Source organism: Equus caballus, chromosome 12, assembly GCF_041296265.1.
Source record: "Equus caballus isolate H_3958 breed thoroughbred chromosome 12, TB-T2T, whole genome shotgun sequence".
Classification (NCBI taxonomy): Eukaryota; Metazoa; Chordata; class Mammalia; order Perissodactyla; family Equidae; genus Equus; species Equus caballus.
Genome location: NC_091695.1, coordinates 2,150,055 through 2,168,143, shown reverse-complemented (window position 1 = coordinate 2,168,143; position 18,089 = coordinate 2,150,055). Strand labels below are relative to the sequence as shown.

Here is an 18,089-nt window from a genome sequence, read left to right as displayed (position 1 = left end):
AAATGCAGTGGGAAACAATGTGAACATTTTCAGTACGAAATTGACATGCTGTTGATTTCAAAAGTAAGAGCCTTGGGAGACGGGCCCTGTGCTGTTTCCGTTTTTAAGCTGCTGGTTGTTGAATGCTCGCTGCAGGCCGGCGCTGGGAAGTGCTTGATAGACGTTGTCTAGTCCTTGCACAGGCCTCTGGGTTGGATAAAGTGTACTCATTTACTGGAAGGTAAACTGAGGCTGACTGCAGAAAGGAGCGTAGTTAAGGTCCTGCGCCCAGTGTAGTGGGGTGGTACCCCGGGCCCAGGTCTGTCTACTCCACTGCCTGAGCCTTGAACCATTTTGTTTTCTCTATTTTTTACATTAAAAAATGTGGTAAGATATATATAACATAAACTTTCTCATATTAACTATTTTAAGTATACAGTTCAGTGGCATTAATTATATTCACAGTGTTGTGCAGCCATCACCACTATTTCCAAAATTTTTTAAGGATGATATTTGTCCTTTTGTGTCTGGCTTCTTTCACTAAGTGTAGTGTTTTCAAGATTCATCCAAATTGTAGGTTGTATAAGAACCTCATTTGTTTTTATGGCTGGATAATATTCCACATTCTAAACAACATTGTGCGTACATACCACATTTTGTTTATTCACTCATTTTTCCTTTTTTTGGTGAGGAAGATTGTCCCTGAGCTAACATCTGTGACAGTCTTCCTCTATTTTACATGTGGGACGCCACCACAGCATGGCTTGATGAGTGGTGTGCAGGTCTGCACCAGGGCTCTGAACCTGCGAACCCTGAGCTGCTAAAGTCGAGCATGCAAACTTAACCACTACACCACTGGGCCGGCCCCATTCACTCGTTTGTTGATGGACACTTGGGTTGTTTCCACCTTTTAGCTGTTGTAAATAATTCTGCAATAAACATTGGCATACAAATCCATTTGAGTCCCTGTTTTTGATGTTTTGGGTATATATGTGGGAGGAGAATTGCTGGGTCACGTGATAATTCTACAGTTAGCTTTTGAAGGAACCATCAAACGGGTTTCCACAGCAGCTGCGCCATTTTACATTCCCACCAGTAATATATGATGATTCCAACTTTTCTCCATCTGCCAACTCTTAGTTTCCTTTTTTGTAGCCATCCCAATACTGTGAGGTAGTTTTGATTTGTGTTTCCCCGATGACTTGTGAGGTCAAGCATCTTTTCATGAGCTTGTTGGCCATTTCTGTATCTTCTTTGGAGAAATGTCTATTCATGCTATTTGCCTATTTAAAAAATTGGGTTGTCTTTTTGTAGTTGAGTTGTAGGAGTTCTTTATATGCTCTGGATATTAAACCCTTATGAGACATATAATTTGCAAATCTTTTCTCCCATTTTATAGGGTGTCTTTTCACTTTCTTAACAATGCCTTTTGTTGCACAATTTTTTAAAATTTTGATAAAGTCCAATTTATCTGTTTTTATCTTGTTGCTCATGCGTAAGTGTCATGTCCGAGAATTCACAACCAAATGTCAGATCGTGGAGGGTTACCCCGTGTTTTCTTCTGCTCCCCTTCACTTTTAACTGCTGCGTTCTCATCTGGACTTGAGAAGGCATTCACTTCCTCCAGCCAACCGTGGAGACGTGGGGAGCTCTGCTAAGGCAGCCCTGGCGTCCATCCCAGAGGGCTCACAGGGCCCGGGGGAAACAGCCTCAGCAGTGACAAGGCCACGGTGCTCTCGGGCTCATTCCCGAGTGCCAGTGTGAGGGTCTTTGCCGATCCACCGGTGTTTGTGGGAAAAAAGTGGGCAAATATTTCATAAAGCTAAATTTATTCAGTGTAGAGAACCATCCCTTGTTATGCGAGTAGTCGTTCCTTTCTGTGATTCTAGAATGTTCTTATGACCTGAGGCTGAGACTAGACGGTGATGGCTTTCTTAAAGGGCTCCCCTTGGCAGATGAAGAATGATCACCCCTGTGTCGGACTTCAAATTCGAGGGAAGAAAATAGAAAGCTAAACTCAACTATGAAATTCAAGAGGGTAGACGCCCCCACAGGTGCTGGGGTTGGTTTGCTGGCCCCCAGAGCATGCTGGGGATCGCTGCCCGGGATTTGGAGGGACAGCCTCACAGGAACCCAGATTCACTTTCTCCCTCTGATAGGTGACCTATTTCTGCCTCAATCCTCATCTTTGTGCACAATTTTTAGAAGTGGCGTGTGGGGAAGAAAGAGGAGCAAATCAAAGCTAAGTCTGTTTCTCAGCCTGGATTCCTCTGGGCCACCTCCCACGGGCTCCTCTTGTAGATTTTACCAGATGTTTTTGTCTTTTTCGTTTACTAAAGGTACATTTTAAAAGAGAGAAAAAAAAAGAAAGAAATCCTACCCAGGAAGGAATACTTTTTTTCTCGTGGGAAAGAACACTCAGTTGCATTTCGGACTGAATGAAGCTCTGCCAGTGAGCTCACTCCTGTGAACACCGAAATTCGCCCAAACATACTAATTAAGATACTTTTTGTCTTTGCTGTTGGTTTTAGCTTTGAAGATACCATAAACACGGCATGCTGAGAAATCGAGCAGCTGAGTCTGGAGGAAATGGCTTGGCCCGTCCTTTGCAGCCGGCCTTTTCGCTTGAATGGCCTGGTCTGGAAAGTGGTCTGCATGCTCTCTTGATGGCCCAAGGGCCTGGGCTGCACCATGCAGTTGTGCGGTTCAGTGGCTCCTCCTGGAGTTGTGCAGTGCACAACCTAAGTAGCTGTGAGCCGTGGCCTGATGCACCCCAGCAAAAATAGAAATGATTGTAGATATTTGAGATGTATACTTGTGTATAAGCTATTTATGTATATATCTATCAATCCACTTAGATTATATATTGATAAAACATGATTTCTTTTCCTTCTTTCTTTTTGATTAAAAAAATTAAAAAAATGAATAACAGTTCTAACAGATTTCATCTGTGTGCCAGGGGGTGGTCCTGAACGCCCTTTGAGGTGGGCCAGTCCGCTTTGCCGACATTGGCCTGGGAAGCATGCACGCAGTGTTCTCTGTCACCCAGGCTGGGCCTGGCTGCTCCTCAGCAGTCGAGCACCCGTGGGTCTCGCCCTTCCCGCCAGGCCTACGTCCTCACCTGCTGGTTCCCGTTCCAGAGTACACGGTCGTTAACGAAGGCTGCCCCGGAGCCGAGTGGAACATCATGTGTCGCGAGTGCTGCGAATATGATCAGATCGAATGCGTCTGCCCCGGGCGGAAGGAGGTCGTGGGGTACACCATCCCTTGCTGCAGGAACGAGGAGAACGAGTGTGACTCCTGCCTGATCCACCCCGGTGAGTGTGGGACGGGGCCTCCAGTCGCCTCCATGTTTTCTGAGGTCGTGGATGGGAGCAGGCGAGACACTTGACTTTTGGCAGGCAGACGTGAGGGGGCCGTGATGCCGTGATTATTGAAAGTGGCATGACGGAGCCAAGGAACTGGGGAGTTCGTGCCCTTTTCATGGTAGACTTGTAAAGCTGTGGATTCATCCACTCATTCATTCATTCACTCGACAGACTGAGCAGCCATGTGCTGTGTCAGGTTGCGGGTATACAAGGATTAAAAAGACACATTCCCCGCATTCCCAGAGCTTGCAGCCTGGTGGGAGATGGAGGGGTAACCAGGCAGCTGTAGTACAGCATGGTGAGCGCTGTGACGGAGAAGCACAGGGACCCTGGGAGCACGGATGGGGCTGGGGGTCATGGAGGGGAGGTCGGTGGAGACTTGCTAGAGGAGGTGATGTGTGTGCTGAGATGCAAGCAGCAAACTGAAAGGGCTAAGTGGATCTGGCAGGCAGGTCAAGCCATATAGGGCAGCACGTGCTAAGGCCCTGTGGCAAGAGAAAGCATGGGGTTTGCAGAATTGCAAGAAGCTCAGTCTGGCAGGAGGAGTGTGTGTGTATGTGTGTGTGAGTGTGTATGAGTCTGTATGTGTGTAACTGAGTGTATACATGTATATGTGTGTATGATGGGTGTGTGTAAGTTATATGAGTGTGTATGTGTGTATGAGTGTATTTGTGTGTGTGAGTGTATAGGTGTGTGTGTGTGAGTGTGTATGAGTCTGTGTGTAACTGAGTGTATATGTGTGTGTGTAAGTGTGTATGAGTGTAGTGTGTGTGTGTGTAAGTTGTATGAGTGTGTATGTATATGTGTGTATGAGTGTATTTATGTGCATGTATGAGTGTGTGTATGTGTATGAGTGTGTGTGTGAGTGTATAGGTGTGTATATGTGTATGAGTGTATAGGTGTGTGTATGAGTGTGTCAGTGTGTGTATGAGTGTATAGGTGTGTGTATGTGTGTGAGTGTATAGGTGTGTGTGTATGAGTGTATAGGTGTGTGCATGAGTGTGTATGTACGAGTATGTATATGTGTGTATGTAAGTGTGTGATGAGAGACACGGAGAGAGAGAGACAGACGAAGAGAGAAGATTCAGAGAGCCATCGGAGGGAGCCCAGGGGCCAGACCCTGAAGGGCTTTGCAAGCTGTGCCCTGGAGTTGAGGCTACATCCTCAAGACGTTTTAGTGACATTGGAGATCTCTCAGTAAAGAGGTGGAAGCCAGTGTTCTCTTTAGCTGTAGTTTGGGGAAAGGATTGGCGGAAGGACACAGCCAGAGGCAGGGGAGGATAATGGAGACCTTACTGAACGTAGAAGGCTAAGGACAGAGAGAGGCTGGGATTTGAGAGATGAAAGAGCGGAGTTGAGGAGTTGACGGTTCGGGATTGCTTGGATGGGGAGGAGGGGAGGAAGAGCAGCATCAAGCTTGGTGCTCTGGCTCTGAGCCGGACATGTGATAAGACAGCGTCTAAGCGTGAGATGGGAGCTTCCCAGGCCGTGGTGCCCGTTCCTTTGCCTGCATAGCCGGCTGAAGCTAGCTTCTTCCAGAGCCTCTCCCCACCCCCGCTGTGGACGGGACAGTGATTGTCCTTTCTTGCTGAAGTACCTGTCTTGGTGGAGGCCTGGGTGGATGCTGATCCTCACGCTGAAGATGTTTCCAACGTGATTCCCGACTCCTGGACGTGCTCTTGCTGCTCTCATGTCTGCTGCCTCGTCCGCCTGACTCATCCCAGGGGAGACTCAACTCTCCAGGGCAGACCAAAAGGAGGCCGCAGAGAGCTGCGAACACGCCTTCCTGGAAGGAAGGTTGGAAGAAGGTCAAAAGTGTGCTGTGGACATTCTCTCCCTGCTCTCCCTTCTTATGCAAACATAGAGAATGACACACATTTCTACCAGGGACCTTCTTTCGTGGGAAACTACAGAATAGGAAAAAACCGGGGCTCAAGTATACACGTGGTACTTCTAAAGCATCTTCCTTCTTGGGAGAGAGTAATGCTGAGCTTTAAAGTAGGCGTGACCGCAGTGTCACCTCTGCACATTTGATCCAGGAAAGAAACCGCCCGCCCTGTTTCCTGATGGTGAGTGTAGTTTGTAGGGCAGTTGTGGAGTAATGCCTCCAAATTTTCTAAGGAGATTTTGAGAGCTAAGCCAGGGTCTCCCGATGAGGGGCCTTGGCAGTGGTGTTGAAGTCTTTCAGTGATGTTCTCAGGAGGTGCTGTGTGCTTCCCGCTGCGTCACACAGGAGGCGCCAGCATTGCCACTTTGAGTGATGCTAGGAGGCATCTTGGCATCTAAAGAGCGCAGAGCTGTCCCACCTCAACCATTTGGTTACCTTGAAAGGAAAGGCTAGAGAAACGCCTTTTTCTTTTCTTTCACTAATTTTCAAAATAGTGAGTGGACGTCCTAGAAGTCCCTGTTGGTGATCTGTGTGTGTGTGATTGTGAAGTTAGGTATTTTTATTTATTTGTGTGGCTTAATCCATTTCAGTCATTATTCATTTTAAGGCGTGCAGGACCCCGGGAGCCCCTGTGTCCTGTGTTCTGATGTGCCCACGCCAGTCTTTGAAGACCGCCTTGATTTCTCACATGAGGAGATGTTTCAGGCTCTTCTTGTACATTTTCTATCCCAGATCTGGGATCAGCCGTTTCTCCCAGGAACTCTGGTCTGACACCACAGTCTGGGCACTTGAGGTGCTCCTTGCTATTGGAATATCATTGTTACTAGGTTTGGGTTTTTTTTTTTTAAGTGGATGGAGCTAGGAAATATGTATTTTTTAAAAAAGAAAAAAGTGTGTTTATGCTGATACTCAGATTTAAATGCAATGTTCCAGGGTGGTTTAATTAACTTCTTCAATTTTATGTTTGTATGTCTTTTCTCTCAGGGTGAAAATCCTGTTTCCTAATATTTTAACCTAATCACTTATTTGCTTTATTTTATGTGATAATATAATTGTACAACATAGCAATAGCATTATTTGTACTGATACTGAGACCGCTGACGACCGTGCTTGTTGTTGACCTGGAGTACGCCCCTCGGTGCGTGCAGTCAGAATCCTGCGTGTGAACGCTGACTGAGGCGGGTCTCTTGTCTGTGCTGTTAAACCACCTGCTGGACATGTAGACAGGTTTCGTTTTTCCATCTGTTTTCTATATTCAACAATACAAGCAAATATGTGTGTACGTTTATATATCTCTCCCCTTCTTGCACAAAAGGTAGCATACCGTTAACACTGCTAACTGCCTTGCTTTTTTTCTCTTAATATATGCTGGAAATCACTCCCTGACAGTATAAAGCCAGTTTTTTATTCCTTTTTACAGTTGCATATAGCTGCATTGTGTAGATTACCACAGTTTATGAGTATGTGGGTTGTTTCCAGCCTTTTGCTATTATAAATACTACATGACTAGCCTCAGGCATACAGCATTTAGCATTTTTGCAGCGTATCGCTGGGGTTCCTAGAAGATGGATTCCTGTATCCAAGGGAGGTGCATGTGTCATTTTGCCAGCCTTTGCCAGCTCCTGCTCCATGCATTTGGCATTCACCGTGTGGAGGAGGGCACTGTTTCCCCAGAGCCTTGCCACAGAATGTTATTTTGGACTTTTGCCAGCCTCGAAGGTGAGAAATGGGATGTCAGCATGATTTGAGAATTTCCATCGTGATAGACAACTGTCTTTTCTGGTGACAGTGGTTGCAGGAGGATCCATGTCCAAGGGGACAGTGGTGGGGATGTCACTGGTGACTTCCAGGGATGTCCGGCAGCACTGGGGCCCTCACTGGACCACAATTGCTATGTAGGTACCTAATGGTCCAGATGGTACGGTGCCAAGAAGGAGAGTTGGCAGTGACTCTGAGGGCAGACTCAGAGTCCATTTGCCTCCTCAGTGGCACAGCGGACAAGTAATCAAAGAGGGGAGAGTGGCATGTGGGTGAAGATGGCCTTTTTAGAAGGCACAGTGATCCCGCTGGGACCCAGTTATGGGCCACGTGACCTACGGAAGTTTGATGACTCATATTAGTGACTCTTCCTCTCTGGTGGGAGGAGGCACTGGGCAAAGTCAGCAGAAAAAGGGAAGCGAAGTCAGGATGGTGCGCAGAGCGGGCTGTGGGTCTCTCTCCCACAGAAAGCACGAGTACCACCCTGTGTGTGCAGATTACGGGCCAACGAGAACCTGAGTTCAGCCAAAAGCAAAGAAGTCTGCTGTCAGCTCACGGAAACACTAGTTATCTCCGTTCAGAAGCCTGGATGAACGATTCGTTCATCCATCCTCTGTCCGCCTGTCTATTTATTCATTCACTTAAATAATATTCATTGAACACTTACTGTGTACCAGCCATTGAATTTAGTGCTGGGATATAATGTTGAACAAGATGCAGTCCCTGACTTCAGTCTATTGTAGGAAAACAGATAATAGGCAGTTAAAATTGAGCATGCTGCTTGCACTGGTGGGGATAAGCCAAGCGGGGTGTGAGAACACAGAATGATAATCAGAGTCATGTTTTGGGGGTACTTACTTACGCTAGGCCTTTTGCATGTGTTTGTTTAATTTCTAGATCAACTCTATGAGGTAGGTACAATTTTTAACCACGGTTTTACGTATGAGGACATTGAAGCACAGAGAGCTTAAGCAGTTTGCTCAAGGACACACAGCTGGATAATGGCAGAGCCAGAATTTAGCTCTCTGTTTTAATAAGTGGGATTAGATTATCTCTACCTTTCCTCATTATCCCCCACCCCTCAAGAGACCATGTTTTAAAAATAACCCTTGACTGGGAACTGCTCAACCCTCTCCGGTGTGGCCTGCAGGGTGACGGGGGCATCCTGACACCTTCCAGGCTGAGCCCGTGATTAGGCATTAAGGTTGTTTCCAATGGCATACTCTGGTTGTAGAATGACATAGAAGAATATGTAATGGAACAAGAAGATATTTACTATTTATTATTAAATGAAAAAGTAAGTTACAAAACCAGACGTAGAGTATATACCTCAAACCTAATTAAAAAGAATGCATTTGTTGGGGGCTGGCCCAGGGTTCGCAGGTTTGAATCCCAAACACGAACCTACACATGGCTCGTCAAGCCACGCTATGGCGGTGTCCCACAGAAAATAGAGGGAGATTGGCACAGATGTTAGCTCAGGGACAATCTTCCTCACATCCACACACACAAATGCATTTGTTTATATACAGAGAGTGTTACCAATAGTTTTCTCCAGGTGATGGAATTTCAGGTGTTTGTCATTTAATTCTTTTTGCTTGTCTGAATTTTGTAAACATTCTACAATAAGCATGTAATCCTTTTATAAAGAGCAAAAACACACTACATTGATAGATTCTGCTTTTTATTGCGGGTAATTTCATGTTACTTTTCAGAACACCCTCTTGCACCCCTCAGTCTGGATGTGGGACTCCAGCATTTCCCCAGAATGAGCAGTTTTCCTAAGGGCTGCAGCACCTTTCTAGGCCCGGTGCCCTTGGTTGAGCCGAGACCCTGGAAGGGGCAGTTTCCCCCGTGCAGCCGATCAGCACCTGCAAGTGCTTCCTCTAACGCCCCTTCATGGAAATGTTTCAGGTTGTACCATCTTTGAAAACTGCAAGGCTTGCCGGAACGGCTCGTGGGGTGGCGCTCTGGACGACTTCTACGTAAAGGGGGTGTACTGCGCAGAGTGCCGCGCCGGCTGGTACGGAGGAGACTGCATGCGTGAGTAGACCCTGAGCGCCGCCCTGCTGCGCGCTGCTTTCCGCTCTCAGCTCGCGAGGGCCTGAGGCTTCTCTTGTTGGAATCTGAGTTCTGATGCTGGTGACCAGAGGGCTCTCTGGGTAAGACGTGCTTCCATCTGCTGAGCGTGGACTGTGGCCATCTGTTCGGAATTGGCCACAGGAGGTGTGTATCTGCTCTTAAATCTTCCCCTTTCTCCTAAACGAAGCCGAGGCATTCTGCAAACAGCGTGCTCTGTGTCCATTCCAGAAGCAGGTGTGCATTATCGTTGGTCAGCAAACAGTTGCCAAGTCTGTGGTGCATTTTAAATATGAATTTCTGTTGGAAACTTCTGGAATCCTGAGTTCAGTTCCTGGAGCCCACATCGAATTGTCAGCATGCCACTTGTCCCAGGGAAGGGATTCTTTCTGGGTTCTTCCTTTTTTTTTTTTTCTGCTTTTCCCCCCCAAATCTCCCCAGTACATAGTCATATATTTTAGTTGTGGGTCCTTCTAGTTGTGGCTCTGGGTTCTTCTTGATCTCCAAGAATTACTTAATTTTTATTAGGGTTCCCCTCTCAGTTTCAGTAATCCTTTGAAAATGGAATGGACGTGCAACCTCTCCCTCAGTTTGCGAGTCCCTGTGTGGTGCCCCGATGGGGATGCCCCTCTGAGCATCTGCATCTGAGCGAAGCAATCATTATTGTTTCATTGAGCCCATTTTACAAGCTCCCTGTTTGCATCAGAAGCAGTCAGGACGGTCTTACAGTCTGGGCAAGTTTGCTCTGGTGACCGATGGTCCCAGGTGGCAGAGATGGAGGATGGAGTGCTGGTGGTATTCTTTGCCTGATCCAACCTGTAGCAAAAGGCGCTGAGTTTCAAGAATCTGGGGCAGACGGTGAGGTATGTGATCTGCAGCTGAGGAACTCGGCCGTACCTGGATGAGAAGGGACGTCTTGGCATTTTAGGAGGAGGCTGGGAGTTAAATTACCCAGAATGCAGATAACTTTTAAAGTGCTGGTCTTGGTTGCATATTTAAAGCTTTAATGCCATTTTAGGTGGTTTCTAGGGAATTTGATTTAGCACTTGGGTGGATTTTCTTCCAGGTAGATTAGCTGCCCGATTTAACCCTGGTCTTCCCTTAGCTGCTATTCTCTGGAGACTGTAGTGTAATGGTCAGAAGCGCAAGTTCTGGAATGACACAGACCCGGGTTTAATAACGACTTTGCCAGTCATGAGCAGGTGGCCTTGGCCAAGTCACTTAACCTTGGTAATCCCAGTTTCCTCTTCTTTAAAATGGGAATAATGCTACCTACCTCAGGGCTGTATCAAGAATTAAATGAGATAATGCACGTGAAGCACTTAGCTCTCTGCCTGGCACATAAGAGAAACTCAACGAAGGCAATGAATACATCATTATGGTTCTTTATGTTCCTTAATTGCCAATCCAGTAGATGGTCCAGAAATACAACTATTTCCAATAGAAGCTTAAGAAAGACTTACTTAGAGATATAATGCACAGTTTTAGATTTCACATTGCTCTTTGCAGTATATCAGATAACTCTGGGGGCTTCTCCCTTTTGCATATGGAAGGTCGCTCTTTCTTCATCCTCGTGAGTGGGTGTGATGGGATTGGGGCCATAGACGGGAACCGGATCATGCATGACCTTATAGGTAGGTAAATTAGGTGAAGAGTTTAGATGTTATTCTAATTGCAGTGGGAAGCCAAGGGAAAGTTGTGAACTAGGCTATGGCTAAGCGCTTTGAGAACATAGACAAGAAAACAATCACGGAGAGGTAGGGTGGGGGAGGTTGTAGACCGGACGTGATGGTTGATCTGTGCCTTTGCTCAAGTGTGGGCAGAATAGGAAGACACCTAAGTCTGTGCGATTCCAGACCCCTTGTTCTTAACCACACTCTCTCCCCTGGAACAGCTCTGTTTTCACTGGAAAGTCGGAAGTGAAGTCTCTGCTGAGAGCAGAGTAGAAGTGAGGCTGGGCTTGAGCGTGCCGGAGGTTTGGGGCAGCCACGTGAGGAGTAGGGGAAGGCACTTGCTAGTGATAAGCTAAAGCGTGCCCAAGCAAGACTGAGGACCAGCTGAAGCTGGATCTCCTACGTAGGCGATGCAGTCAGGACGCTGGGTGATGCTCGTCAGCAGCACGGTAGCAGAGGTGAATAAAACAATCATTTGGTTGATCCAAGGATTGGCTAAAACCTGATTGTCCAGGTTGGCTAGGACGTGAAACCAGAAAGAGCCTGGTAGAGAAAGAATAGGGACTGGCGGTCTCAATGTGGGGGAAAGGCGGGCATTCTGGTGATAAAGTAGTGGAGTGCGCAGATACAAGGGGTTTTGTGGTCAGGGAATAGGAGTCTGGGTTGAAGCTTTCAGGAGCAGGGGTGATAGTGTTCATATATGTTAGCTTTTGCTGTGTAACAAACCACCTCAAAAGGGCAAATGTTTATTTTTCTTTATCATGGGTCCGTGGGTTGGCTGGGGTCAACTGATTTCAGCTGGGCTGGCCTGGGTAGCTCCAGGCTTCAGGGTTCAGGCCAGCAGGGTAGCAGCTGCGTGGGGTGTGCTCTTCTCTGGATGGGCTGCAGAAGCACGAGAGGCCAAGCCAACACACAGGCACGTTTAAGGCCTCTGTTCACATCCCGTTCACTAACATTCCGAAAGAAGTCACCTGGCCAAGCCCCAAGTCAGACAAGTCGGGTATACTCCATCCCAGGGGAGAGGGGTGCAATTGCTTCCTACACAACACTCCAGCCACTCTGTGTGAGGAAGTGGGTTTGTTTAGGAGACGGGCAGAGCAGGGGAGGAGTATTTGCATATAGGCGATCAATAAAGCAAATAGTACCAAGGCACAAGGATGGCAGTTGCCTAAGGAAATACTATACATGTGTCTTTCCAAATAGCACCTATTGGTTACTACTGGGGTTGAGCCTCTGTGTAAGGGCCATGTGGAGTCTGGTTGGTTGGATAGTGATGGAGTCTATGTCTAGGGTCAAGGCTTTCTTGAGGACAGCTGAGCTGGCTCAGGACAATTGGTCGTCGCCTCTAGGCAAGCAGAGCAGGAGCACATGCCCTCGTTCTCAGTCTACTCATCCATTCGAAAGATATTTCTTGAATAGGTGCTCCTAGGTGCTAGGCATACAATGATGAGCAAGACATGTGGTCCCTGCCTTCTTGGAGCTTGCAATTTAGAGAAGAGAGACCAAAAAAATAAAAGAAAAAAATTGGAGTGTGGTCAACAGAAACAAACAGAATAGTGATCAGATTCCTGTCTCGTTCTGTGTTGGTTCAGTTTCATTTTGCTTGTTCTGAAAGCCTCGTTCCACACAGTGCATGTTATCTGATCGCAGCCACAGGCGTTTCTGGATCGTTTCGTATGGAGCACCGGGTTGGTCACCAGGGAGAACAATGAGCCCTCCGTGAGTTTACAATCCATCTGTGGGAACAGGACTTAACCAGAAGAAGACATCAATATGATGTTATTAGGTTCTTACCACCTTCACCTCATATCGGCACTAAATAAATGTGAGGGGACTTCAAAGGTGGAAGTAATTCATTTCACTGTTTGTTGAATGCCTGCCTGGTGCTGGGCACTTTGCGGCCTGCCTCTAGTAAGGGGGAGCTGAACCCTGGGGCGGCCTGTTCGTGGCCGGGGCGCAGTGCTGGAGCGCCAATGCAGTGCAAGCATTTACTCAGTAGATGGCGCCCAAGTGATCCTTTCTGACCGGTTGATTCTGAAGGATGCTCTGAGGAGTACCACGGTGAGCCCCGGCCTGTTCTCCTGAGCGCCAGGTAGAAGCTTAGAGAGAAGAGGAGGTGACAGGCAAATGCCAGAAAGGATCAGACTCCTTTATATTTGAGTTATAGAGCATTCAGCACTGAGCGGACGCTAGATAGAGCCCTTTTATTTGCTTGCTGTCCTTGACAATGTTTGTGATAATTAGTATTAACCTAACTTATGGCAGCCTTAAAATCCGTTATATGATCAGTTCATTCATAACCACTGACAGGTTATATTAGCCGAGATAATAGGAGAAGGGCCTGAGGCCGCCGAGCCCAGGAGAGGGCTTTAGTCACCCCTTCCTGCCCAGGAAAGATTGGTTTCGTCAGCTCAGAGTGTCCGGCGAGGGAAGGGAGCTGATTCTGTCTTCCTTTCTCTAACTTTTTATTTTGGAAAATGTCAAGTCTACAGAGAGTTAGAAGAATAGTACATTCACATACCCTTCACTGAGATTCACTGATTGTTTTCCCACCTCTGACTTTCTCTCTCTTTTACTGCACTAGAGACTCATGAATTTGTTTTCTCCGTGTTTCATAATGTTGTCATCATTTTTCGTTTTGATAGTCAAATTGTCCCACAGTTGGCCGGTGAAGACCCTTCAAGTTGGCTCCGCTGTGTCCTCCTTTAAGCAGCTCTTCACTTTCTGGCCGCCCCCGAAATGTTTCAAGTTCACCTTGATTATTTATATCCAGGTGCTGGAACCAGCCATTTCTCCACGAGCGCTGGTTCCTCTTGTGGGGAATGGTGTTTGCAAACTGCGACCTGGATGCCTGCTATGAGAGGCACCGGTATCTAAAGTTGAAATCAAGGCTTCCTCTCAAAGCTCCCTAAACTGAAGAGTTGACTTCTTAAGTGGAACCACCCTGCTGACCTCCAGAGTGGAGTTTGTTTAACTTGGCCCTCAGACTGAGTTCCTTAGCCACCAAAGGAGAGAGCAATGCGAGGGCCCGAGAGCCGCCCAGGAGGCTGCGCTTCTGGCCAGCATTGCAGCGGTCCAGACTTTCAGGCTCTACAGGATCTAGAGGGTGTAAGAAGGTTAGGAAACCAACCCAGATGAGAGAGGACTTCTGGGGAGAGATGATAGATCCTTAATACATTTTATCTTCTTAGTCCTATTTTGGGTGGAGGCAGAGGAGCAGGGCAACGAGCTGTAAGCCATGCCCAAAAATGTCTGTGGGGCTAGAATATCAGAGACGATGATTTGTGCAGGCTGGTCCTTGAGCCGTCACCGGGCATGACCCAGAGCAAACTTGAGAGAGAGGGAGAGAGAAAAAAGGCTCATAAAGCCGTGTGCTACTGATTTATGGAGCTTCTTCCTGGGGCACTGTAGAGCCACCTGGGGGACGTCACCAGAAACGGGCTCATCCCGCTCTGGCTTTTGGTGTCCTGACCCTTCCAGGAACAATGCCCAGTTGGGTCCAAGTTGGGGAGGGTGTTACATTGTGGTTAGCAACTGGCTTGCAACCAGTAGGACCTGGATTTGAATCTCTGCTCCTTCTGTGACTTTGGGCAAAGTTATTCAATCTTTCTAAATCTCAGTGTCCTCATTTACAAAATGGGGATAATAATAGTGGCCCCTCAGAGGATTTTTGTGAGGGTCAGATGAAGTACACTCTATAAATCCCTTACTGTGGGGTCTGGTATGCAGTAAGTGCTCAATAAACGGTGGCTGCTGTTCTCATTATCACCAAACCAGAGCCATGAGGGGAGCTCTTCTTTTTTTTCTCTTTTTTGGGAAGGAAATCAGCGTAGGGCCAGAGAGGAAAAATAATAAAGCAGAATTCCCTAAGGACAGGAGAATATACTGTGGAAGTGAGGACAAGTGTTGTCCGGCAAACAGTGTTTTACATTTTGCTTGCTGAAGCTCTTTGACTCCAGGGGCTGGATGTTTGACCTTTGCAGAGGGTTTTATGGTGTCAAAGAATTCATCAATCACTGCTCAGCTTCTGGTGAGGGGGTGGACGGACAGGAAAAAGGCCTTCCTTCCTGCTCAAACAGCAAGAAGTCACTCGATAGACCAAGGAAAATTCACAGTTTTCTTTAAAAGCATCAAGTACCTGTGAACACAGAATCTGAATTCTAGAGGAATGAGTTCTTCCTGGGTGAGTAAGGGGTCAGGATGCCTCCTACCTGGGGCCAGCTCCTGAGGTTGTGGGCAGGGCGGGTGACAGAGAAGGAGGGGGAGCCAGCCAGCCTGTGATGCGCCTGTGGGCTGGCCTGTTGAACTTGAATCTAAAGGAGACCCCAAAGCAAAGGCTATCCTCTCCACCAAGTATTGTCCTAATGAAATTTGGCTGAGCAAGCAGAGGCCGAGGCGAGACTGGAAAGCAGAAGATCTTGGGATGTTGTAGTTTTCTGCCTTCAAAAATTTGTAATTTCAAAGTCCTGCAGTCTCGTGGGCTTGCAGTGTCCTAGGCTTGCCTTTCTGGAGGGGGTGGGAGAGCGTGGAAAATCAAAGGCACATTTTGTTAGGTTCCTGGTGCTTGAATTTCGAGACCTTTCTAGAAGGATTCTAGCCTCAGTCCTGCCTTAAACCAGCTTAATTTCTGATTGGCTCAAACTGACCAGCCCTTCATCCTACCTGCCTCAGAGAGGAAAGGATATTGTCAATCGAAAGAAAAAGTCTATTTCCTGTTGTAAAGAAGCAAGAGAATAGGACCTATAGTGAAGAGAAAAATCGGTCAAAAGAAACAGACTATGCATGATCAAATATTGGAGTTTTCAGACAAACACTTCTAAATAACTTTAAAACATGTGTATTAAATGATCTACAGGAAAAGGTAAATATAATGGGAGAACAGATGAGAAATTTCAGGATAGATTTGGAAAGTGTTAAAAAAAAAAAAAAACCACAGATGGAAATCCCAGAACTGAAAACTATACTATCTGAAATTTAAAAAAATTCGTTGGAGGGGATTAACAGCAATTGGTCACAACAGAAGAAAGGATCAGGGAACCTAAACACAGATTTGATAGAAATCAATCAACCGGAATCGCAGAGAAGCAGCATGGAGAGTAGTCAGCAGTCTGTGTCCTTCATGCTCTGCTGGCCGCACCCTGTCTCTTGAGTTGGATTGGCAGGCTTATCTCAGTGTGTGTTTTCATGAAGACCCTGTCGACCATGGGGAGGAAAGACTTTTTGCCGCACAGTGATGGGTGCTCTTCTCACTGGACCATGGTCTCTGCTGAGTGGACAGACCCTGTGGTGCGGGGGAGGGGCTTGGAGAATGGTTGACTGGGCAGGGAGATGCTTGATTCAATGTCACATTCATTCATTCAGTTGTCAACTAATTGATAATCCACTTGATGCCTGTAAAGATCTGAACAAGACAGACAAGGTCCCTACTCTCACAGGACTCTGGCATGGGGTGCGCAAACAAATAAATTATCACTATAAAATATCAAGTTGGTTGGGATTATAGGCCAAATCACAGGGTGAGCCATGGAGTCACTCCTGGACGTCTGCTTGTTCCTTATGAAGACCTGAGCCCCTGATGAAAGCCATCTCTTGGCACTTGTTATGAGTGAGGCCTGGTTCTAAGTGGCTGCGTGTGCTAACTCACTAATCCTCATCATGGCCATGTTACAGGTGAGGACACTGAGGCACAGAGGGGCTAAGTCGCTTTCCTGCTGTCATGCAGCTTCTAAGTGGCAGAACCAAGATGCCAATTCAGAAGCCAGGTCCCAGCGCCCGGTCTCTCGTCCTCTATACTAAGCCACCTCTCGATGTGAGAGGCCCTCACTCTTGTGCCTGTCTGAGGGCCTAGCAGGTTGTGGGAGGCGGAACCGAATCACGGGGAAGGTGTGAGCTTCCTTCTGGCTCCGGCTTAGGTAGATGGGTCGTTCCCGTGTCATCATCCAGGCCTTTGTTCTGCCATCACTGTCTGGGCTTCTGGGCCTAATGGGTTTAGGGCTCTAGCCAATGATGTAATGAGGCTCTTAGGAGCCCTGGAGCAGCAGGTCAGAACCTGGGCTGTTCCCCCTGATTTTTGTGCCAAAATAGCGTCTCAGATCCAGACAAGACTCAAGAGAAATAACAATATTAGTTGCCATTGGTTGAGCATTTTTATGTACCAGGCACTGTGCTAAGTGCTTTAAATACAATGTCTAATCTCATTTAATCCTCAAAACAAACAAATACGAAAACCATAACAACAACACAGTGGTAGGAACTACTGTTATTCTCATCTGCAAATGAGGACGCCTCAGCCCAGGTTTCTGGAGCGCTTGTCTGGGGTCGTCCAGCCAGCAGAGGCTGGACTGAGATTGGGACCCTGTCTGGCTTCACAGGCTGCCCCCAAACCACTGTGAGTCCTGCCTCCTGAGTCATCTTTGAAGGAGGAGAGAAAATGCAAGTGTCTCTCCGTGTCTGAATGCTTTCTTTAGTCCTTTTTTTTCCTAACAGGAAAGACTGAAGAAAAAAAAAAACCCAAAAGCTTCCCAGAAGTGTGTTGTGTCTCTCTCCTGGCCCTCTGTCCCCACCCCCAGGATGGAGATAAGGACACTTTTGTCTGAACGCAGGGAGTGCTCATTTCTGTTGGGAACCATCCAGCTCTCTTCCTCATTTAGAAATTGGTGAAGATTTCCTTTCAGCTCTTTGGAAGCGGGGTCTGTCCAGCTGTCTCTCCTGTTTTGGCCGGTAGCTACGAGGAGGGTGAGGGGCTCGGAGATGAGTCCAGGATTTGAGAGCCCAGGACAGTCTGGCTTCGCTGGCAGATTCCCCTGCACACACACACGCACACACACACCCCTCTTCCCCTGGGACAAGACGTTGTCAGGAGCCTGAGCGCGTCTCCGGGCCCGTTGCCTGTCCTGGTCTTTCAGACTCGGGACCACCTGCTTGGTTGGCCATGAGTGCTTCCTTGGCGGGGACACTCAGCTGTGTTCCCTGTTCTGCCCTAGACAGAGAGGTGCAGTTAGTGGGCCCTGCACCCGGGCCGGCTGACACCCCTAGCCGAGGCGGGGGAGAAAGGGGAGCTGAAGGAGTCCCTTGCTGTGGGGAGGGAGTGGGACGCTTCCCTCCTCTTCCCTGTGCCCAGCGCCCTTCCCCCAAGCACATTTCTGAGAAGTGGCCTCTTTGTCTCTGCCTGGTTGGAACTTGTCCCTCACCTGGGGGCCAGCTTCTGCCCTCCCCTCCAGAGCGAGAAGGGCAACATCATCAAGAACCCAGACGTCGCACGGCATGCGTTTTGAAGCCCTGGCTCCTCTGAAGGACAGCGCCTGGGCCTGCAGGAGCAAGTGGTCGAGCATCTCACATGGCCTG

The 18,089-nt window shown here is 47.7% G+C and overlaps 1 protein-coding gene across 4 annotated transcripts in view; it reads left to right on the top strand.

The window, feature by feature from the left end:
- Positions 1 to 18,089, top strand: part of PAMR1 (peptidase domain containing associated with muscle regeneration 1) — a 159,453-nt gene that overhangs the window by 101,324 nt on the left and 40,040 nt on the right. For 2 of the 4 annotated variants that reach the window (XM_070229290.1, XM_023653871.2), the window contains exons 2-3: positions 3,120 to 3,296; positions 8,908 to 9,036. In XM_070229290.1, coding sequence (XP_070085391.1) covers positions 3,120 to 3,296; positions 8,908 to 9,036 — 306 coding nt within the window. The remainder of the gene's footprint in view (positions 1 to 3,119; positions 3,297 to 8,907; positions 9,037 to 18,089) is intronic. The other 2 variants (XM_070229291.1, XM_023653872.2) reach the window with 1 other exon arrangement.